General features: G+C 43.8%; 1 protein-coding gene across 1 annotated transcript in view; it reads right to left on the minus strand.

Annotated features, from left to right (window-relative positions):
* Positions 1-23,573, minus strand: part of LMNB2 (lamin B2) — an 89,407-nt gene that overhangs the window by 41,360 nt on the left and 24,474 nt on the right. Inside the window, exon 2 of the mRNA XM_074939422.1 lies at positions 17,131-17,267. Coding sequence (XP_074795523.1) covers positions 17,131-17,267 — 137 coding nt within the window. The remainder of the gene's footprint in view (positions 1-17,130; positions 17,268-23,573) is intronic.

The following is a 23,573-nucleotide window of genomic DNA, read 5'->3' on the forward strand; positions in this document are numbered from 1 at the left end:
GCCGTTTTACTTTCTCCAAACGGTTCAATTCCCCATGTTGGAACCAGAGAGGAGACACGCTTTGAGATGGAGTTTCGCTGGGTCTAGATGGAGTTGTCAGGCCCTTGTTCTCGGACAGGAGGTCCATCTGGAAAGGCAGCTGTTGTGGGGCACAGACTGCTAGACGTGAAAATTATGGAAACCAAGTCTGTCTGGGCTATGTGGGGACAATGAGAATGTTGTATGTTCTGTTGAGTCATATCTAGCGGATGACCCGTTGGATCAGTGGGATCGATGGGAAGGCATACGAGTGACTCGTTCCACGGGATGAGGAAGGTAACGATCCCGGTGCCAGGCCTGCCCTGGAGCAAAATAGTGGACATTTGTGATTTGTTGCTGAGGCCAAAAGGTCGATTACCGGGTGACCCCATTTTTGGAATATTATGTCGAGAACACTGTTGTGGATTTCCCACTTGTGTTCCTGTGAGAAGTGCCTGCTGTAGTGTTTTGGCACCCTGGTAGGTATGATGCTGTGATGTTTATATTGTTGCAGATGCAGAAGTTCCATAAATTCCTGGCTCCTCCTTGGTGATTGATGTAAAACATGCATGCCACACTGTCGGTGAGAATAGAGATTGAGGTGTCTCATATGAGTGGGAGGAAGTGTCGGCATGCATTGTGTACCACGTGGCGTTCCAGGAGATTGATATGTAGTCGCAGACCACTTGCCTTGTACACTGTGTTGACCCAAGTGGGCGCCCCAACCTATCAGGGAGGCATCTGTTGTAACAGTCACTGATGGGAGGTCTTGTTGAAAGGGAATCCCAGAGCATACATTCCCTGGCTGTGTCCACCATTTTAAGGAGAGGATAACCCTTGGTGGTAGTGTCAGACGTCTGTTGAGAGAGTGTTTGCTGGGTGCACAGACCAGGGCTGCAGACAGCACATATGGAGTCTGGCATAGTTACAACTTTCATAGTAAGGTGCCATATGTCCCAAAATCTGAAGGCATGTCCTCACTGAAGTTTGTGGGCTGATGGTCACAGTGGAAATAGGATTGGTCAATGTAGTGAATCTGTGGTTTGGCAATATTGCCTTGGCTTGTATGGAGTCTAGGTCGGCTCCGATAAACTAAAAGAAATCCACCCTGGAACCAACCCAACGATTGGAGTTTATCTGTAAACCCAGCTGGTGAAACAGGTCTATTGTGGTCTTCAACATGCCTGCCATTTCTTGTCAGTTGGCACCCTTGAGAAGGCAATCGTCCAAATAGGGAAAGATTAGGACTCCTTTGCGTCGTAAATGTGCTGCTACTACCGCAAGCGTTTGAGAATACGGGGGAAACAGTGGACCGTCCGAAGGGAAGGACCCTGTATTGGCAATGGTTGGGTCCTACTGTGAACCTCAGGAATCACAAATGATCTGGAGGATGGTGTGGATTGCACTCTCAGCAAATTTGCGGATGATACTAAACAAGGAGGAGTGGTAGATACGGTGGCAGGTAGGGATAGGATACAGAGGGACCTAGACAAATTGGAGGATTGGGCCAAAAGAAATCCGATGAGGTTCAACAAGGATAAGTGCAGGGTCCTGCACTTAGGATGGAAGAATCCCATGCACCGCTACAGACTAGGGACCGAATGGCTAGGCAGCAGAAAAGGACCTAGGGGTGACAGTGGACGAGAAGCTGGATATGAGTCAACAGCGTGCCCTTGTTGCCAAGAAGGCCAGTGGCATTTTGGGATGTGTAAGTAGGGGCATAGCCAGCAGATCGAGGGACGTGATCATTCCCCTCTATTCGACACTGGTGAGGCCTCATCTGGAGTACTGGGTCCAGTTTTGGGCCCCACACTACAAGAAGGATGTGGAAAAATTGGAGAGAGTCCAGCAAAGGGCAACAAAAATTATTAGGGGTCTGGAACACATGACTTATGAGGAGAGGCTGAGGGAACTGGGATTGTTTAGTCTGCAGAAGAGAAGAATGAGGGGGGGATTTGATAGCTGGTTTCAACTACCTGAAAGGTGGTTCCAAAGAGGATGGTTCTAGACTATTCTCAGTGGTAGAAGATGACAGGACAAGGAGTAATGGTCTCAAGTTGCAGTGGGGGAGGTTTAGGTTGGATATTAGGAAAAACTTTTTCACTAGGAGGGTGGTGAAACACTGGAATGCGTTACCTAGGGAGGTGGTGGAATCTCCTTCCTTAGAAGTTTTTAAGGTCAGGCTTGACAGAGCCCTGGCTGGGATGATTTAATTGGGGATTGGTCCTGCTTTGAGCAGGGGCTTGGACTAGATGACCTCCTGAGGTCCCTTCCAACCCTGATATTCTATGATTCTGTGAACCATCTGTGGGCAGGATGTATTGTAATATGGAAGTATACATCTTGGAGGTCGAGGGTTGCAAACCAGTCCCCCCCACCTTGCGCTGCAATTATTGTGGCCAGAGTGACCATTTTGAACCTGTGGTTGCGTACAAACCTGCTGAGTTTTCAGAGATCTAAGATTGGTCTCCATCCCCCTCCTTTCTTCTCTGTCAGGAAATATTTGGAATAAAAACTCCTCCCTCGGTATTGATGTGGTATTAGTTCTACAGCACCCAGGAGCAGGAGGTGATTACTTCCTGTTGCAGAAGGTGCTTGTGAGAGGGGTCCCTGAAGAGGAACGGGGAAGGGTAGGGGAGGATGGCTGTAAAAGGAATGGTGTGGCCAGATTCTATGATCTCCAAAACCCATTGATCTGCGGTTATCGCAGCCCAGGCATGGTAAAATGGGCGTAGGCGGTGACCAAAATAATGGGATGGGGTATCTGTTGGCGCTAGAGGTGTGGGGAGGTCATGCATACCCTTGACCAAGGCTTCAAAATTGTGGCTTAGATGTAGATGGATGAGGCCTGGTTCTGTGGAGTTTGTTGTCTGAGCCCATTGTTTGGGTCTGTTCTGAGTGAAGTATCGTGGTTGCTGATGGTTAAACGAGGTGCCTCGTGACCTCTGCTATGGTGTAAAGCAAGGGCGTTTGTCAAGCGGTGGGTGTATGCCTAGTGTACGCAGCGTCGCTCGGGAGGCCTTTATGGTATGGGAGAGGTCGTCTGTTTGAGACTAGAATAGTTTATCCCTATTGAAGGGAAGGTCCTCCACTTTTAGCTGTAGTTCTTTTGGAATTCCCAAAGCTGGCAACTATGATGTTCTCATAACCACAGCTGTTGCAGTTGTTCGGCCAGCTGTCCCCGCTACATCCATTGAGGCTTGCAGCACTGTGCGGGCTATTAACTGACCCTTGCTGATAACGGCATTGAGTTGAGGACATCTATGCTCAGGGACGTCCTCCACAAGCTCTTGTATTTTACTATAGTTAGAGTAGTCGTAATTTGCTAGTAGACCAGAATAGTTGGCAAGTCTAAGCAGAAGGGTGGCTGACAAGTAAACTTTCCGCCCAAAGAGGTCCAGTCTCTTGTGTTCTTTATCTTGCAGTGAGGAGCAGAAATGAGGCTGTTTACTGCGCTGATTAGCAGCCTCTACCACCAGAGAACAGGACTGCAGGTGTGAAAACAAAAATTCCATGCCTTTAGCTGGAACGAAGTATTTTCTGTCAGCCCTTTTGTTGGTGGGTGGTGCCAATGCCGGTGTTTGCCATATTACCTCCACAGGCTCTATTATAGCCTTATCCATGGGGAGGGCAATCTTGGTCAATGATGCTGGTTGTAAGATTAACAACTTATGTTGTTTCTCCTGCACCTCATGTAAGGCAATTTCTTGGCTGTTTGCTACTCTTTTGAAGAGTTCTTGGAACTGTTTCAGATCTGGTGTCGTAGGGGTAGACAGTGTCACTGCTTTGTCTGGTGCATGAGAAGATGAGTGTGGGGCAGGTGATGAATCATCCAGGTCTGCCTGAGATCGTATCTCTTCTTCTTCTTCTATCTCTGTCTCAGGGGGGTTAGAGGTTTCTCTATGTGGTAATGATGGGTGTACTCTGGAACCTCTTGTTGCTGGGGAAGGAGGACCAGAATAGGGGTTCTGGTATGTGGGCCAATGACCCCATTGTGGCCATTGCATGGGGTAAGGTGGTAATGGGTAAGGCCAGTGCTGTGCATACCAGGGCTGTGAATACTCGGAGGGATGAGGCTTAGGCTTCACAACATTCCATGTAGGTCTCATCTGCGATGGGGATGAACATTAAGAGAAGCAGTTGTCCTGCACATCTCCTTCCTCACCACTATGCATGGAGAATGGTTCAGGAGATGAAGGATGGTACCGTGCTATGTAGCTCGGGGAGTGTTTGGTGCTGAGCAGTGGTGACTGTGGTGCCAAAGAAACTGCTATGTCAGCAGGACGCAGGAGTTGCGCTGGTCCCGCCTTGGGGTTGCAGTCGAGCATTGGAGAGCTGACTGGTGCTGGATTCGGCTTGTTAGGCGGCAGCAAGTCTTGGGCTGGTGCCGGTGGCAGCAGTATTCATTGCGGTGCTACTGCCGGTGCCATGGAGGAAACTTGATGTCTCAGCTCCGGTGCCACATGTTGGGGCTCAGCAGGGGTCCGCTGAGGGACGGTGCCGGAGGAGCATGGTGCCTCGTAAATGCTCACTCCGGATGAGTGGAGCACTGAGGGTAAAGACCTCGCTGGGGAAGCTCTCTTTTTCTGAGACCCTCTTGCTGGAGAGGTTGAGGCTCGCTTCCTGACAGTTTTGGAAGTCGGAGCCTTATCACAGCTCAGGGATCTCAGTTTATGAGACTCCCTGGAGGACATCTCTTGTGGAAGTTGAAGGGGATTTCTCCAGCAGCAGCATTTTCAAGCGGAGATCCCCGTCACATCTTGCTCTTGTTGTTAAGTTGGTGCAATGTATGCATTTCTGGGAGATATGAGTTTCTGGGAAATATGAGTTGAATGCAGGATGTGTGGCCGTCAGTAGTCACACTTTTTAAATCCTGTTGAGCCCAGCATGACTGCAGTTAAGCCTCTCCCGTCTCTCAAGAGATAAGGGTGGGAGTTAATTATAATGATAAACTGTAGAAACTGTTCCCAAAACGCGGAGTTAAGGAGAGAAAGTCTTTTCTTTTTTTGTGTGTGGGGGGGGGGGAGGGGGGAACCTAAGAGGAACTGAGGAAACTATGTATAGACTAAAGAAAAGGAGTACTTGTGGCACCTTGTGGCCACAAGTACTCCTTTTCTTTTTTCTTTTTACGAATACAGACTAACACGGCTGTTACTCTGAAACCTATGTATAGACTAAGACTAGTTAAAAAATGTAAAAAGAAAAGGAGTACTTGTGGCACCTTAGAGACTAACAAATTTATCTGACTACAGCTCACTTCATCAGATGCATCCGATGAAGTGAGCTGTAGCTCACAAAAGCTTATGCTCAGATAAATTTGTTAGTCTCTAAGGTGCCACAAGTCCTCCTTTTCTTTTTGCAGATACAGACTAACAAGGCTGCTACTCTGAAACCTAAACAATGTAACTAAGTGTAGACCAAAAAGAAGTTCCTATATAACTTGTAACTTTTTTTTTTTCCCCTCTTCCCCAGAAAATATCAAAGAGCACTGCCACGGAGCTCCGTCTGCAGCCGAGGATGGTTGAGAAGGAACTGAGGGGACAGTGGGGGGAGCGCGAGCTGCAGGAGGTGCCAACGGCTGCATGAGACTACTCCTGTGTGCTCCCTTCCCCCAATCAAGTACTGCTGCGAGAAATCTCCGATCTCTGGCGCAGGGATGCACCGACGCCTACAGTGGAGGATCCACAGGGAAAACACTCAAAGAAGAATACTTACTTCTGCTCTTCTACTGCTGCCAGTTCACCTTTGCACGTATCCACACACATGCTTGATTTGCACACCATTATCAGGAAAGCAGGGGAATAAAAAGTCACCAGATTAAGCCTGTTTAGCAACAATATTAGATACCAGACTCAACAGGGTTCCTCAAACGTCGCATCACAGAGAAACCATACATTGCATCAATTGCTGACAATAGTTTTTTCATAATTCAGTTGCCTTATGTAGAAAGGCAGGTTCTGCCATGAAACCTGCAGCTGAAATAGGATAATGGATTGCCACTCAGTACAGATACTTTTTAAAGTCTCCAGTATGTAACAAGTTACTTGACTCAAGAGGGGAGGACATCAAATTTGGAGCATGGCCAAAAGTTATAAAACCAGAATACAAGCCTTTTCAGCAGTGATTTTTTTTTTTTTTTTTTAAAAACACACACACGAACTAATTAATGGACTCAGACCAAGACCATCAAGTTTCATCCTGATATAAATCTCCTTTTAGGGAAATTATAAAAGTGAGACTATTTACACAATTGCCACATGTGTAAATTAGCATTCCCACAATGCTAACATGCAGAGGAATCAAATTTTAGCAATTGTTTATCAATAACGTTGAACTAGCAGCAGAGTTTCAGATCAAACAGACCGATTTATTTGGAAAACCCTCCCTTTTGGCATCAGCAATGATCCAGTCAGTGCAAAGCGAACTGTAAAGTATTTCAAATAATTTCGCAGAAGTTAAAACAGAAAAAGATGCTAAACATTTGGCATTTATTCACAACATGCAGTTTTAAAATCACCCAGTGAGAACCACTTGGTATGAGTGTGCTTGCCCACATTTACTAAAAGTACATACATTTGAAAGAGAAATATTACTAAAGCCAATTTGCTGTAAGTGCTTTCTCCACAGTAGCTCCCTAAACTAAATATATATAATAGGTATCACCTACATTCAGAGGTAATTTTAACATAGGCATGTAATATCTTGAACATCAAACTTGTTTCACATGCTAGACAGTGCTCCCAGAATAAGGATTGTCTGCAAAATAACTGAAAAACAGGATGGGGAAGGCATTGTTAAAACGTGGTTTCTTTTTTTCTGTTTGGATTTAAAATGTATATGCATACACATATTCCCTAAAAGAGAATGGTCTCATTTACAAATGCATATACATATTCCCTAAAAACAGTCTTGTCTGTGTGGACATAAAAATGTATTATAGCCATGTTTAACCCAAGTAGGCTAAAACCTAGGCTAAAAACTCACTAACACGGTTAGATGACTAGTGTACACAGGGGAAAAAACACATGTTATAACAGTTCAGGTACCACCATGCAGAGTTCTGAAATATAAGTTAAGTGAAAAACTTCATCACTGAAATTTCAAGCCCTACTAAATAAGCTGATCTCCTTGCCATTGAAATATTTTAGTTTAACTGAGATCGTCGTTTACAGTAATTTAAATATACTAATCTTGCTGATGGCAGAACGCTCAAATTGTCTGTCGGGATCTTGCAATAGGAGTGATTTAACATACTCAATATTGAGCATATAGCATTCTTTGGCCAGGGACTATGGATAGAAGAGAAGAGACGAGACACTATTTTGCATCGTTGATGCCCTGTCTTTTGGATAAGTTTAAGCCCAGGTCATTTCTGCCTGACTGTTTTAATGACTGCAGAGAAGGAGGATAAAGATTGTCTGAAAAAGGGATAACTCAGTCATCCTTATGTAAGCACTAGGAGATAAATCATCATGCAAATCATGCAGGATCAGAGGAGAAAGGGGAAGAAAAGCAAGACATTCAGGAACACTTCTCAAAATATTGGGGAAAATGAGTTCTGTTTCTTTAAGTTTGAAGAAATCATACACCTCACGATGCAAAGAAATTTTCTTACTTCACAGAAAACTTCCTTCCAAGACTGTCACCTCCTTTATATAAACAGGATTCAGAAGCAGAAAGATTGCTATTAGCATGTTTGCATCCAGAGGCAAAGTTAGATGCTCTAATATTAACTGTAATACTCAAAAGACAACTAATTGTACCAGTTTAATTAGAAGCCAATAAGTGATCTTTTAGTGGAAGACATCACTTTCTAATTTAAAACTCTATACTGAAATGCCAGAAAGATGCGTATTAACCCAGTGGGTCTCAACACAGGTACACTGTGGGATTATGGGTCAATAGCAATCCTAGGACTCTGCTGAAGCTGATAAAGGCTGGAATCCTCCTGCAAACCAATTTAAAGACAGCATGGCCCCAGACACAGACACTATGCTGAGAGTAAGACAACTTGGGTGAACTTGGCACAAGTCACTTCCCCTCTTTGACGCTCAGTTTTCCTGATGGTAAAATGGGGGTGATGCCTACCTAGCTTTTGGATGCACTTTGACACATACAAAGAGTGCTAAGTGTCATCATCACACAAGGAGTCACAGGGAGTGATGATCATTAGATAGTGAGTCACTATATTGATTACTAGAAATTCAAGAGACCCAACATTAGTGGATAACTGACCACAAACTTGAGCTGTGTGTTAGCTTTAACAGTCAGAACTGTTTCTCTACAAACAGCTTTCCCATAATAAAGAGATTCATGTTTATTCAAATATTTTTTTGGTGCTGACTCACTCGTCACCTTGGTCAAAAAGCTTTACACTTCTGTGACTCAGTTTGCTCACCTGTAAAATGACGTACATAACTCAAGATGCTTTATTGCTGAAGAAAGTCATTTGAGACTCTCTGAAAAATACTTAGTGCCAAGTATTAAAACACAAAACTGATACAACCCAGTTGTAAATTCTAAGTTCTAATTAACAATTACCACATATTAAACCAAATTCTATTAAGTAAAGTTACACTGCAAACAAGAGTTATTTGCACAGGTTTATAAGAAAGCAAGCTTAAGTTTTCAAGCATAATTAGTAATATTGTGTGTGCAACTTGAAACTGCAAAGGGTTTTGATTTTCAATGATCAGATATGCAGCACTTGTGAACATCAGGCCCCCTTTCTAGTATCTCAAGCTGGGAGCCCCACATTCAAAATCAGTAGTTCGCTTTGAAAGTGCAGGCCAGTGTTATTGAGAACACCTTATCTGTAGTCATTCTCAGAAAGTTTTAACCAACCTTCACATGTGAAATAAGGACACCCTTTTATAGATAAGGCCAGAAGAGACCACTTATCTAGTCTAGCCTCCTGTGTAATACAGGCCACAGACCTTCCCTGAATCAATTCCCCTTGATGATCCAGCCCTCACTTTTGCCCCTTCTTTATTAACCCTTTGGAAAGACACCAGCTGAAAAACAGCTTAAATAAAAAGGGATTTTAGTATTTTCCTGCAATTCAATATCCTCAGGTCAACAGGAAACCCAGAATTTTTAAGGTGGGGAACACTGGTTTAAGGGTGCCATATCAACATTTATGGATTAGTTTCACAATCTGTGTCTGTCCTTAACCACTTCAGAAACCAGAAAATAGCAAGAGCTGGAAATGGATAAGCCAGAGAGAAGAGCAACATTACTTCCAAAAACAGGGATCTATTGTAAAATATGGAAAAAGTACTCTTACTCATGAAAGAAATTCATGTAGGCATTCCTATTTCTAGCAGATAGTTCACAGAAAGTGAATAAAAATACAAAATCCCTCTGGATTCCATATTGCTTGAGGCCAGAACGTGTGTGTGTAAAAAGCACAGTGCCTATAAGAGGCATTCTTTGTAACTATGAAGTGTAAGATCTCATAGCATAGAAATAGATCTCATAATAAAGTGGAAGTTCAACTCCAAATAAGTGGTAAGAAACTATTGCAAACATCTGAGAAGCCACACAATCTTTACAACATTTCATTCTAAGTTGTCTTTGAAGTAAATAGTGAATTTTTTTAAAAGTGGCTTACTTTGGAAACAACGGGTTCTCAGACACATCCAACTGCAGGATTGAGGCCTGAATTTACAACAGGATGTACTAAAATGTACCTATTTTTCATTACACTCCAGTTGTTTACAGTATTATTTTCTTCCTTGCTGACTAGTTTCCACCTTACTTTGGAAAAATAAAACAGTTGGAATAAGACTGACACATTCAGTTTGAATGGTAGCCACTGCATTTGGTTACACATTTATTCTACAAGTGTGGAGAAAGGATGACAGGTACAAATTCTCAGATTAAATTTTGTGTGAGAGATCCATTCACATGTACAAATCCAATGCCTCATTTGCTTATGGAGTTAAAATAAAGTTAAAGCAAAACTACATTCTGACCACACAGGTTTTTTTAAAGCCACACTTTTAGATCTTATAACTTGCATAACAGCATTCAAAGAAATCTTTATTTGAAAGGAACAGAAACCTCTCCCCATTTCAAGCCAGACCTGCCTCTTCACCAGGAAAAAGTAGCCTTCACGGAATGATTACGTTTTGCTCAATTAAATACCCTTTTTTTAAAGCCGGTTCTATTTGATACACAACTAAATCAGAAATTTAGACACTGGAATTGAACAAATCCAGTTACTACAAGAAATGTTATCCCTGGTACATTTACAGAATTGTTGGCTACGTACATGCTCTGGTGTCTGAACACTAATGAAGAGAAGAGGCTTTGATTCTTCATTCTATACTATTCAGCTTCCAGAATATAAATGTGAACTACGGGATTCATAATAATTTCCTCAGTTATAGCTATGTTTCACACCAAAATTTACAAAAACTGATTTCACTTGTCATACTGACTCTCACTATTGTGTAATGTGAAACATTGAGCCATAAGCATTTATTAACTGCTCAACGTGGAACAAGACAAGCATACGCAGGATTTGAAGTCTGCCAGGCCCCTATCATCTAGAGATTTATATCCCAGCCTCCTTCCTTTTCCTGACAGCTGGTGGTGGGCAAGTATCAGGGGGTTTCTCCTGGACCCTTTTGGTGGATTTTCTCCTCCCCACTTGAAAATCTTTCATAATCTATTTTGAGGCCGAAGTAAAGGACTAAAACCCACCAGCAAGGCACAGGAGAAACCACCCTCAATCCCGCAGTACAAATCCTGCTCCTATGCAACCAGCTGTTTAGAAGGGCAATGAGCTGGGATTTACCAAGGTGCTGTTTCTGGACACTTTTTAGGGGCTCTTTCCCACAGTCTAGTAGGTAGTTGAAAAACGTAAAGTTCAACCCCCTCTAGCTGCTTAAAGAGAATGAATTCCTGCCTCCCCTACACACACCTGCAGCAGTCAGGTCTGTTTGGAAGAAGGGAAGATGAAGCAGGATCTGCTAGTCTACTCCTCCAACAGTTTGTTTGGGGGTCGTTGTCCTATGTAACTCCAATATCTTCCTCTGCTGCTCATTTCTTTACCAAGCAGCATCTTAATTAACTTGATATTCTCAGTTTTACTGCTGCCCACATGGTACTGAATACAACAAGCACTGAACCTGGCAAGTCTTTTTACCACCACTCTGCTGTTGCTTGGAGCAGGAACAGACCATAGATTCCACAGAAGCAGTATAGCTGATGTAGACGCCCAATACCTCAGTAGGCAAGGTCTTGTTTTCACCTAGGAGAAAGGTTTTTCAAGCCCTGGGTATACTAAACCAAAGCCAGGCCACCAACACACACTCCTGTTAAACTACAGAAATAAAACATATCTGGACACAGACAAAAAATGGTTACTAACCTTTCTGTAACCATTGTTCTTCAAAATGTGCTGCACATGTCCACTCCAATGTAGGTGTGAGAGTCCCCAAACACAGCTGCCAGAAATTTTCTCGTAGTTGCATCCGTTGTGTCAGCTCTAGCGCCCACTGGTGTCACGTGCTCATAGCACCAGTATAAGGGGCCTTGCAGACCCTACCCTCCTTCCGTTTCTTCTGACCGACCGCCTCCAAAGAGAGGATGGAAGGTGGGTTTTGGAACAGACATGTGCAACACATTGCAAAGAACAGTTAGAGAAAGGTTAGTAACCATTTCTTTGAGTGCTTGCACATGTCCCTTCCAATGTAGGTGACTCACAAGCAGCTGCCCCAGAAGTGGGTTCAGAGATCAAGGGCAAGCTGACTGTAATACAGCCCAACTGAAACAGTCTCTGGCCTGTTGTGTAATGGCGTATAGCATGGTGAACATATGAACTGACAACCAGATTCTCACCCTGCAGAAGTCCTGAACTGGAATCTGTGCTAAAATAGCTGTGGAAGAAGCTTGAGACATGGTAGAGCTGTTAGGTTAGCCGGGATGATATGTTCACAAGGATGTAACATGCCTTGATACATGAAGTGATCCACAATGAGATTCTCTGGTGAAATTGGGAGACCTTTCATTCTTTCTGCTATCACTAGGAACAACTGAGTGGATCTGTGGAATGGCTTGGTCCTGTGTATGTAGAAGGCCAGGGCACACTGGACATCTAATCTAACATCTTCCCTGTTCACATTCAGTTTAGAGTAGAACACTGGCAGAAAAAGTGCTTGACTGCAATGGAACTAATACAGATTTCAGGAGGAACAACAGGTGTGGTCACAGCTGGACCTTGTCCTTGAAAAAGACCATGTATGGGGATTCCGAAGTGAGAGCTCAGATCTCAAAGCCATCTGAGCAAGGTGACTGTCACCAGGAAGCCTACTTTTCAAGAGAGGCATAACAGCAAGCAAGTTGACAGTGGTCCAAATAGGGGTCCAGGTTTAGGTCCCAAGGGAGGAGGGGAGAGATGGATTCCTAACTTGAGGGTATACCTTTGCTAGGCCTGTGAGAAAACGAACTACCATGTCATGTGAAAAGACAGAATGGTTGTTAATCATGGGATGAAGGCCAAGCTGGCTGCTAGATGGACCTTAACTGAGGAAAGGGCTAGCCCTTGCAGTCTTAACAAAAGCAGGTAGTCTAGAACAGTGGTTCCCAAACTGGGGTTTGTGAAAAGTTACAGGAAAAAATTCTCTAATGGCAGACAGCTTTCCCTAAGGAGCCCAGGCAGCACAGAGCCAGCAGCCCGGAGCCCCTGGACTTCCAAGAGCTAAGCAGATCAAAGCAAGCATATCTATCACACTGAGGAGATTTAAACTTCAAGACTCCTTATAAGAAATGGAAAGGGAGATGAATATTTTTTTGCTGTTTTTAAAATTAAATAGGCAGCTAGTATTGTTTTTAAAATTATTATAAAGAACAAGTTAAAGCTTTGTTGTAACGTGCATTGTTTGTCTGGACTGCTCAAGACCTGAATGCTCGTATAGGAGGAACTCTGAGTTGGCTGCTTAAACATCTTCATGCTGTTTCACATCTGATACTCCCTGATGAAACATAGGAGCCTTGTCTTATAACAGGCTCATTCAAAGTGATATAAGCTACAAAAGTGAGATCTTGGAAGAGTGCTGCCGTTTTCATAATGTAAAAAATACTATAATGATAAATTATTAATAGTGTGTATAAGCATGTCATAAAAACAAATTTTATATTTCCAAGATCACTGCTTTTTAAATTTATACTCAGGTAAAGGAGAAAATCCCTGGAAATATTCATTTTTAGGAGGGGGTTCGCAAGACTTGACATTTTATTGAAAAGGGTTCACAGGCTGTTAAAGTTAGGGAACCACTTGTCTAGAATGAGCTGCAGAGAAGACTGCAGAGACAGGACTGGTCATTGTGAACGCCAGATGCAGAACCGTTTCCATTTTGCCAGTAGATAGACAGCCATCCAGCCAAGCTACTGCCCATTAGGATCTCATAGACTTGCTCCAAGCAAACTTGCTCCTCTGGATTCAGTACGAACATAAGAATGGCCATACTGGGTCAGACCAAAGGTCCATCCAGCCCCGTATCCTGTCTACCAACAGTGGCCAATGCTGAGGGAGTGAACCTAACAGGTAATGATCAAGTGATCTCTCCCCTGCCATCCATCTCCACCCCCTGATAAACAGAGGCCAGGGACACCATTCCTTATCCATCCTGGCTAATAGCCATTAATGGACTTTATGAATTTATCCAGTTCTCTTTTAAACCCTGTTTAGTCCTAGCCTTCACAACCTCCTCAGGCAAGGAGTTCCACAGGTTGACTGTGCGTTGTCTGTCCAGCCACCACTGCAGCGAGCCTAGGACCTGGGCCAGGACTGAGAACTGAGTCCAAGAGATGGTGATAGGCGGGAGTAGACAATAGCTAACCAAGCTTGCAGAGGTCTGAGTCATAGCTTGCACATTTCCAGACAGCTGCCACTGAGCAGGGCTGGGAGCGGTACAGCCATGCAGGAGGAGCTGCCCACGTGGGGCGCTGGGTCCTGAATGCAGTGGCCTGATGTACAGCTGCTTTCGCCACTGCTGTTCCCAGTAGAGCCTTGCAGCTCCTCGGATATCCGCATTCACACGGGGCTCCATGAATTTAAGCAAAGACTCCCATGCACTGAAGTGGTAGCACCCCAGCATGGTCTGCTGGTTTGCTATATGAAGTTGCAGGCCCCCTGAAGAGTAAGCCTTGCGCCCAAGGAGATCCAGCTTCTTAGGGTCCTTTGCCTTGGGCACAGAGCTTGGCCCTCACTGGAAGTCTTGCTCATTGGCCACTGCAACCACCAATGAACCCAGAGGAAAAGAGGAACTTATACCCCTTGGCCAGAACAAAGTATTTACACGCCAAGTGTTTTGCTGTTGATGGAAGGGAGGCAGGGGTTTGCCATAGCGCCTTAGAAGGGTCCATGATGGCCTTGTGTAGAAGCAAAGCAACTCTGGACAGGACCACTGACCACAGAATATCCATGAGGCTGTGTCACCTCCTTAACCACCTCTGCCTGGACCCCTAGGCTTGAGGCTACCCATTTCAGTAGGTCTTGGTATGCCTTGTAGTCATCTGGAGGTGGAGAGACCCCGGGTGCCACTGTGGCTTCATCCAGAGTGGATGAAGAGGAAGCTAAACCCAGATGGGGAGCACGAACTTCCTCTTGGGGTTTGGTACTATGGTTGGTACCGGAGTCCGGTTCCAGGGTGTCTAGGGATGCTGCGGTATTAGGGATGCTGTGGCCTCCAACACAATCAAATAAGATAATCTCTAACGAGTCCCTTTGTGGTGGACGAAACCCTCACGGGTTCCAAAAAGGCCACTGAATGATGGTTAGGCCCCATGGGTACGGTGGCCAGGCACCCAGAGGTCCTGACGAACTCAGTGCCATAATGGAGTAGGAACAGCCCAGGGAGCAGGGGGAATACTAATCCTCCTCCGACTCCAATGAGGAAGAAGAGGTAAGTTGGAGTGTTGTACCACTGGGTGCCGGAGAAGGCTGCCTGGGGGACCTTGAGGCTGTCAACAAGGGTTTCCTCTTGGACAGCTGATGCACTGACTGTCTAGGTACTGGCATCAATTCCCTGCCACTTTGGGACATTGGCGGTGCCAAGCCCTGACTGTGGAGTCTGGTACCGGTAGGGTCAAAAGAACCCTTGCAGCCGCAAATGCTTCAGGGGTCGATGGGACCACAAATTGGCCAGTACAATAGTCTTGAGTGGACATCATAGGATGCTGCGGAACCAAGGCTGTGGGCACCTGGTGATGTGGTACCGGGGATGAAGAGCAGCCTGGCATGGTTCTCACTCTCTCCGTCTTTGTCCTTTGGCACCGGAGACCAGCTCTTCTCCTGGTGCTTCTTCTTAGGCACTAGCGAAGACGATGAGTGCCGAGGGACTTGTGTTGATGGAGGAGCACTCTGCACAGAAGCTGAAGCTGCGGGTCCAAGGCCAGTCTGAAGGCTGCCTCCATGCAGAGGACCTTCAAATGAGCAGTGTGGTCCTTCTAGGTCCAGGGCTTGAATTCTTTACAAATTTGGCAGAGGTCCTTCCTACGAGCTTCCCCTAAACACTTGCTCGAGTGCGGATCATTCAAAGGCAAGTCTTGGCACCAGGACAAAGGACAACTCTGCTATCTATGAATGGAGGCATCCAAACTATCTTAACCTACCCTAACTACTAAAAACTATGAGAACTAAAACTACTAAATAACTAAAAACTATGAGAACTATTTACAGACTGAAGAACTTCAAAAGGATCTCACAAAATTAAGTGATTGGGCAACAAAATGCCAAATGAAATTTAATGTGGATAAATGTAAAGTAATGCATATTGGAAAAAAATACCTCCACTTGTACATACAATATGATGGGGGCTAATTTAGCTACAACTAATCAGGAGAAAGATCTTGGAGTCATTGTGGCTAGTTCTCTGAAGTCGTCCACGCAGTGTGCAGCGGCAGTCAAAAAACCAAACGGGATGTTAGGAATCATTAAAAAAGGGATAGAGAATAAGATGGAGAATATCTTATTGCCCTTATCTAAATCCATGGTACACCACATCTTGAATACTGCATACAGATGTGGTCCTCATCTCAAAAAAGATATACTGGTATTAGAAAAGGTTTAGAAAAGGGCAACTAAAATGATTAGGGGTTTGGAACAGGTCCCCTATAAGGAGAGATTAAAGAGGCTAGGACTTTTCAGCTTGGAAAAGAGGAGATTAAGAGGGGATATGATAGAGGTATATAAAATCATGAGTGGTATGGAGAAAGTGAATAAGGAAAAGTTATTTACTTGTTCCCATAATATAAGAACTAGGGGCCACCAAATGAAATTAATGGGTAGCAGGTTTAAAACAAATAAAAGAAAGTTCTTCTTCACTCAGCGCATAGCCAACAAGTGGAACTCTTTGCCTGAGGAGGTTGTGAAGGCTAGGACTATAACAGGGTTTAAATTCATGGAGGTTAAATTCATTTAGGTTAAGTCCATTAATGGCTATCAGCCAGGATGGGTAAGGAATGGTGTCCCTGGCCTCTGTTTGTCAGAGGGTGGAGATGGATGGCAGGGGAGAGATCACTTGATCATTTCCTGTTAGGTTCACTCCCTCTGGGGCACCTGGCATTGGCCACTGTCAGCAGACAGGATACGGGGCTGGATGGACCTTTGGTCTGACCCAGTATGGCCATTCTTATGTTCTTAAAGATTAGAAAACCACTAAGGGAGGAGATTTCCAGCAATCGTCACGAGCAGTAAGAAGGAACTGAAGGAGAGTAGGGTCCAGCAGGGCCCCTTATACTGGTGCTATGAGCATGCGACACCAGAATGCATTAAAGCTGATCCAACAGATACCGCTGAGGGAAAAATTTCCAGCAACTGGGCTTGGGGTGCACACACTTACATTGAAATGGATATGTGCAAACACTCAAAGAAGGTGGTCAGATTTTAATGCCATGAGAGACAATTATGGTCATCTGGTCAGAATACTGCACAAAGCAGGACAGAGAATTTCACCAAGTGATTCCTGCATCAAGCCCGTAACTTTTTGTAGAGCTATAGCACACTTTAGAAAGACATCTATCAATCCCAATCTAAAATGCGCTAATGTTACCCATTATTCTGAATGGGAGTAAAATCATACTGAAGTTCAGTTTCCTTACTTCTTATTGACCTCATCAAGTTCTGCTCTTAGCTTTCCTATTTCAATCTGTAGTTTGGCCCTCTCTCTTGCAGTCTCATCCAGAACTCTTCGGGCATCAGCCAGCTCAGATTCATAGAGGGTCTTGACTCCACTCACCTAAGATAATGAAAGAAATAGATACAGTGATTGTCCTGAAGACTGAATTTCAGAGAGAAAGTAAAAAATTTAAGTTTTATTTAAATGAAATCTCTATTTATGAAAGTGACCAATGGGTTTCTTGATTCTTGTTTTAAGACAAGAAAGATACACCATGCTACTCTGAACAGAAAGCATGGACCTACTGTTTAGAAGTGATCCATTCCTTTAATTAAGGATTTATTTAAAGAACAAAAATAGAGAAATGAACACTCAGGTTTACAACACCAAGTCTAAGAACCAAACTGAAGTGGATTAAGCCCTAGGATCAGATACTATCTATTTCCATTTACTTAGAATACTACTGCTTTATAGGGTTACTTGAGGTACTATAATCCCTTAGATATAAGCCACAAGTGACTTTGGATTGAGGAAATTAAGATTTGATATTTTAACCCAGTTTCACATCTTTAAATTTAGAATCCAACAGTAAGTCTGGCCAACAGTTTATTTCCAGTAACACCTACAAAGATGTGTGCTTCCTCTCCTGCTGTTCCTACTATGTAGTATGGGTTTTCCCCCTGAAATCCTAGAAAATGTAAGCCACCTCCACGCTGCCTCCAACCACCCATTCATTCCCTTTCTCTACCTAATAGCCATCTCTCCTTATGCTTTTGTTTTTAAGTTGTCAAGCTTTTTCTACTTTTAGGACACAATGAGACTACAAGCCAGGTATAGCAGGTACAAGAATTTAGGTCCAACCAGGATCACTGCAGGTGATCTATGAACGATTACAGGAAAAGCTACTAGCATCTAACTTCAGAAGCATGAAGGAGATTAACGATATTGGAAAGATCCAGGGGCGAGAGAAATACCAAGAAGACAGTGGTGAAAAGGAAGAGAAACTTGATGACAAAGCAGGAGAGAGAGATAAGGAAAAATAAAGCGTGCTGCACTATCTCCAGAAAGGCCAATTCAGATCAGAAAGTGGCAGCAGCAGTAAGAATGAACTCAGATACAGTAACTCCTCGCTTAACATAGTTATGTTCCCAAAAAATGCGACTTTAGGCGAAACGATGTTAAGTGAATCCCATTTCCCCATAAGAATTAATGAAAATGGGGGGGGGGGGGGGGTTAGGTTCGGTTCAAGGGAAATTTTTTTCACCAGACAAAGGACTATTTTTATATTTATATATATTAGTTATATAGTCCTTGTCTGGTGAAAAAAAATTTCTACACACAAACACACACACGCGCCCAAAGTTTTAAACAAATAATTTAATACAGTACACAGCAATGATGATTGTGAAGCTTGGTTGAGGTGGTCAAGTCAGAGGGTGGGATATTTCCCAGGGAATGCCTTACTGCTAAATGAGGAACTAGCACTCGGCTGAGCCCTCAAGGATTAACACAGTGTTGTTAATGTAGCCTCACTCTACAAGGCAGAACAAATGGGGGGAAGGGGAGACAGCATGGGAGACACACACCGTGTGTGTGTGCGCGTGTGATGCTTATTGCCCCTTTAGGTATGCTGACCCCACTAACTACATTGCCTTTTTAAGTAGATCAGCAAGTCGAGACGGAAGCTGCTGCCAGCAAGCTCCCTCCGTCCTGAGCCCTGTCGTCCCCATCCCACCCCCCACCCCACCCCCGCCAGCTCTATGGAGATGGGGTAAGTGGGGGGTGAGGTGCACAGGAGCAGGGGGGAGAGGGATACCCTGACATTAGCACCCCTCTTCTCTCCTCCCCCCCTCCACCCCCCGCACAGCAAGCAAGAGGCTCCTGGGAGCAGCTCCAAGGCAGAGGGCAGGAGCAGCACATGGCAGTGGGGGGAAGGACAGCTGAACTGCCAGCAACTGATAGTTTGCTGGGTGGCTGCCGCACAGGGAACTTAGAGGAGCAGGGAGCTGATTCCAAGCCCCCACCACCTAGCTCCAACGGGCTGCTCTTTCTGCAAGCAGTGGACAAGGCAGGTGGCTGCCAAACAACATTATAAGGGAGCACTGCACAACTTTAAACAGCATGTTCTCTAATTGATAAGCAACTTAACCGGGACAACTTTAAGTGAGGAGTTACACCTGATCTAAAGAAAAAATGGGGTACAACTACGATGCTCACCCTGTTAAATTTCTGAAGTAAGCCTTGTTGTTTCTGCCAAGCAAAACTTGAGAAATTACTTCACACAAGAGTCATTTTTCAGTGACATAACCTTAGTTTACTTGCTGCATATGCATTCTTACTCATTTCCTTTAACTCACTGCCTAGTATTTGAAGGTCTAGTAACCAGAAGTTTAGTTTACACAGCTGATAACCATGGAGGTTGTATGTAGCACATAGGAGCTTAACTCAGTATGGAAATAGCAAAATTTAGGAAGTTCTCTTCAGAGATTCAGTATGGCTATACTATTGCTTCTGCACACAGCACTTGCCAGTGACACCAATAGAAATGTAGCAGTTTTCACATCCAGAGGACCTTTCATTCTGGGTGACACATCAGTGCCATACGTAAGCGTACATTGGAATCACACATTATTTGGATGGAACTTCCCGAAGGGTTTAATTTCAGTTTCACAAGGAGAATCTCCCCACATGTTCTCGTCAATTGAAAATGAACAAATTAGACTTAGGAAATTGGAATTTCAAATCTTTCCCAGGCTATATCAGGGATAAATTCCTCTGTGCCACACCCAGTGTGTTCTTCCATCTAACTCGTACATCGCTCAACAACATGGGACAGGGAGGTGGTGGAATCTCCTTCCTTAGAAGTTTTTAAGGTCAAGCTTGACAAAGCCCTCGCTGGGATGATTTAGTTGGGGATTGGTCCTGCTTTGAGCAGGGGGTTGGACTAGATGACATCCTGAGGTCCCTTCCAACCCTGATATTCTATGATTCTATGGTGTCCCTAGCCTCCGTTTGCCTGAAGCTGGGAATGGGCAACAGGGGATAGATCACTTGGTGATTACCTGTTCTGTTCACTCCCTTGGGGGCACCTGGCATTAGCTATCGTCAGAAGACAGGATACTGGGCTAGATGGACCTTTGGTCTGACCCAGTATGGCCACTCTTATGTTGGGAACAGCACACAGTATACAAAGAGAGAATTTGATTCCTTAGTTCCATCAGCCAGAAAAAGGAGCAACCCTCAAAGCGGAAGATGCATGCAGAGCTAGAGATAACTGTTCAGCAAACTTTACGATTCCACAAGTTTTGAAGGTTTTCAGAAGCTCCTGGGGTGTCTGTTCCTCCAGTACAATATGACTGAGTGGAGTTCTTGCCGAGCAAAGGCTTTTGCTCCATCCCCATTCAGCATTCCAGGAGCCTTAGGCCTGGTCTACACAAAAGTAGTAACATTATAACTACGTCAGCTGGGGTTGTGATCTTTTGCCAGCATAGCTATACTGAAATATGCCCTAGTGTGGATACAGATGAACTGGTATAATCATGCTTATACTTGGAAAACAGTTATAACACAACTGCATCTACACTAAACTAGTTTTGCTGGTAAACTATGTTGGAAAAACCCTCCTAGAACAGACAAGGCCATATATAAATGGGAGAGTGGCTTCGGATCCTATGTGCCTCAGACAGCTTGCAGTAATGCAATGAGGGAAAGATGTGAACTCCAATACACAGTCTGTTACACCCTGCTCATTTTTTTCAGCAAATTATGTCAACTAACGAGGATTTGGAGATGTAGGGTTGGAGAGACTGCCATTTCTGGCACTGTTACAGATCTGCTACCCTAGCACCTGCACAGAGGCTCCATCTATACTAGGGGTTTGTTGTGGGTGGGAGTTTTTTTTTTTTAAGTTTCCCACTCTTGCTAAAACCAGTAGAGATAAACTGATATTCACATTATACACAGGCCAATGGCAATGTTTACCACCGTGTTATGCAACCCTGTTCAGAGCAGTGCTGACAGACCATGTCAGAAGAGGCAGTCTACAGTAGGACTCCTCGTCCTACTTTAGAGATGGAGTTACTGGATACGTTAAGCCAGTTAGCAACTGTTCCAGAACAGCACAAAGTGAGTGAACGAAATGGTCATTCTTAGATCTGATACTGAATAGTGTGCGCTCTTTAATAATGTGTCTAAGACCAAGGATAGACCCTTAAGAAATCCAAATACACTTATTCACCACTGGTTCAGTAATGATTCACTGCATCCCCAGCTATACTTCTCCCCAGCAACTCCATCTTCTTTAGGTAGTCTCACATCCAAGGACTGAATGTGCCTAACTGCTTAGCCTGTGAAACTTGATAAGATCAAAAGTCTGTGCAGTTGCAGACTCAAAGACGAACACTAAACCAAGGTGCAAGGCTTGGGGACAAGATTCTTGTCTGTGTACTTTAGTATTTGGCTCCACATTATATACTCTAAGAGAAAGGAAGAGAACCCCATTTCCTATTTTTCTGTGCATTATACCATCCACATGTACTGCGAGTGTTCAGGGTGTAATGGGCACCAAGGAACGTATAATTATGAAGCACTCATGCCACAGTACAACATAAGTACAAGAAAACAAAGCAGCAGCAATTCAGTAAAGAGAACGGCAATCAGAGCTTTAACGTCATATCTGTCTAGAGATAAAAGACATTTCTCCCACATACTTTCAGGTTCATTTTAACTATTTAGGAAGGACAGAATGGGTAAGAGAAGATGTGACATTCTATATCAGAGATTCCATTCCCTATTTTAAACTTATTAATTCAGAAACAGGATTTGGAAGTCTTCTAGATCAATGTTCTAACTGATGAAGCAAGAGGAGGGGCACCAATGTTACAGACAATGACAAGACATTCCTTAAGCATCTATCATGTATAGAAAGAAAAACGGCATTATCTTGGGATACACTTTGGGCAAACAGACCACAGTCCCAATAAAATGTCTGGGGGGGGGTTGTTTTTTGTTAAAAAACACTATTTAAAAGGGGGTCAAATTCTCAAAGCTAAATAACTGAGAAATTTATTGGAAAGAAGTTTTTGTTCACTTTGTTTAAAGTTATATTATTCAACAAAATGTCTGATGACCAAAAAACTACAGTGATACGACGACGGGGTCTAAATTAGCTGTTACCACTCAAGAAAGAGATCTTGGAGTCATTGTGGATAGTTCTCTAAATTCATCCACTCAATGTGCAGTGGCAGTCAAAAAAGCGAACAGAATGTTGGGAATCAAGAAAGGAATAGATAATAAAAGACGGAAAATATCACAGTGCCCCCATATAAATCCATGGTAAGCTCACACCTTGAATACTGCGTGCAGATGTGGTTGCCACATCTCCAAAAAGATATATTGGAATTGAAAAAGGTTCAGAAAAGGGCAAATATTATTAGAGGTATAGAACGGCTTCCGTATGAGGAGAGATTAATAAGACTGGTATAGAGAAAGTAAATAAGGAAGTGTTATTTACTCCTTCTCATAATACAAGAACAAGGGGCCACCAAATTAATTAGGTAGCAGGTTTAAAACAAACACAAGAAAGTATTTTTTCATGCAACACACTGTCAACCTCTAGAACTCCTTGCCAGAGGGTGTTGTGAAGGCCAATACTATAATGGGGTTCAAAAGGGAGCTAGATAGATTCATGGAAGATAGGTCCATCAATGGCTATTAGCCAGGATGGGCAGAAATGGTGTCCCTAGCCTCCGTTTGCCAGAAGCTGGGATTTGGTGACAGGGCATGGATCACTTGATGATCACCTGTCTGTTCATTCCCTTTGCGGCACCTGCCATTGGCCACTGTCAGAGGACAGGATACTGGGCTTGATGGACCTTTGGTCTGAATCACAGAATATCAGGGTTGGAAGGGATCTCAGGAGGTCATCTAGTCCAACCCCCTGCTCAAAAAGCAGGACCGATCCCCAACTAAATCATCCCAGCCAGGGCTTTGTCAAGCCTGACCTTAAAAACCTGACCCAGTCTGGCCATTCTTATGTACGGTTCTTCTGTTGCAAGAGAGGCTACTTTGGTTAGAAAGCCATCTTGGTTAAGTGGGGACATTAAGCAACAACACAAAAATAAAAAGGAGTACTTGTGGCACCTTAGAGACTAACAAATTTATTTGACCATAACACAAAAATGAGAAATCAAATGGAAAAAAGAGACAACAGATGTACATTGGTCAAACTGGACAGTCTCTACGTAAAAGAATAAATGGACACAAATCAGAAGTCAAGAATTAGAACATTCAAAAACCAGTTGGAGAACTCTTCAATCTCTTTGGTCACTCGATTACAGACCTAAAAGTTGCAATTCTTCAACAAAAAAAACTTCAAAAACAGACTCCAAGGAGAGACTGCTGAATTGGAATTAATTTGCAAACTGG

Source organism: Natator depressus, chromosome 25 (assembly GCF_965152275.1).
Source record: "Natator depressus isolate rNatDep1 chromosome 25, rNatDep2.hap1, whole genome shotgun sequence".
NCBI classification, from domain to species: domain Eukaryota; kingdom Metazoa; phylum Chordata; order Testudines; family Cheloniidae; genus Natator; species Natator depressus.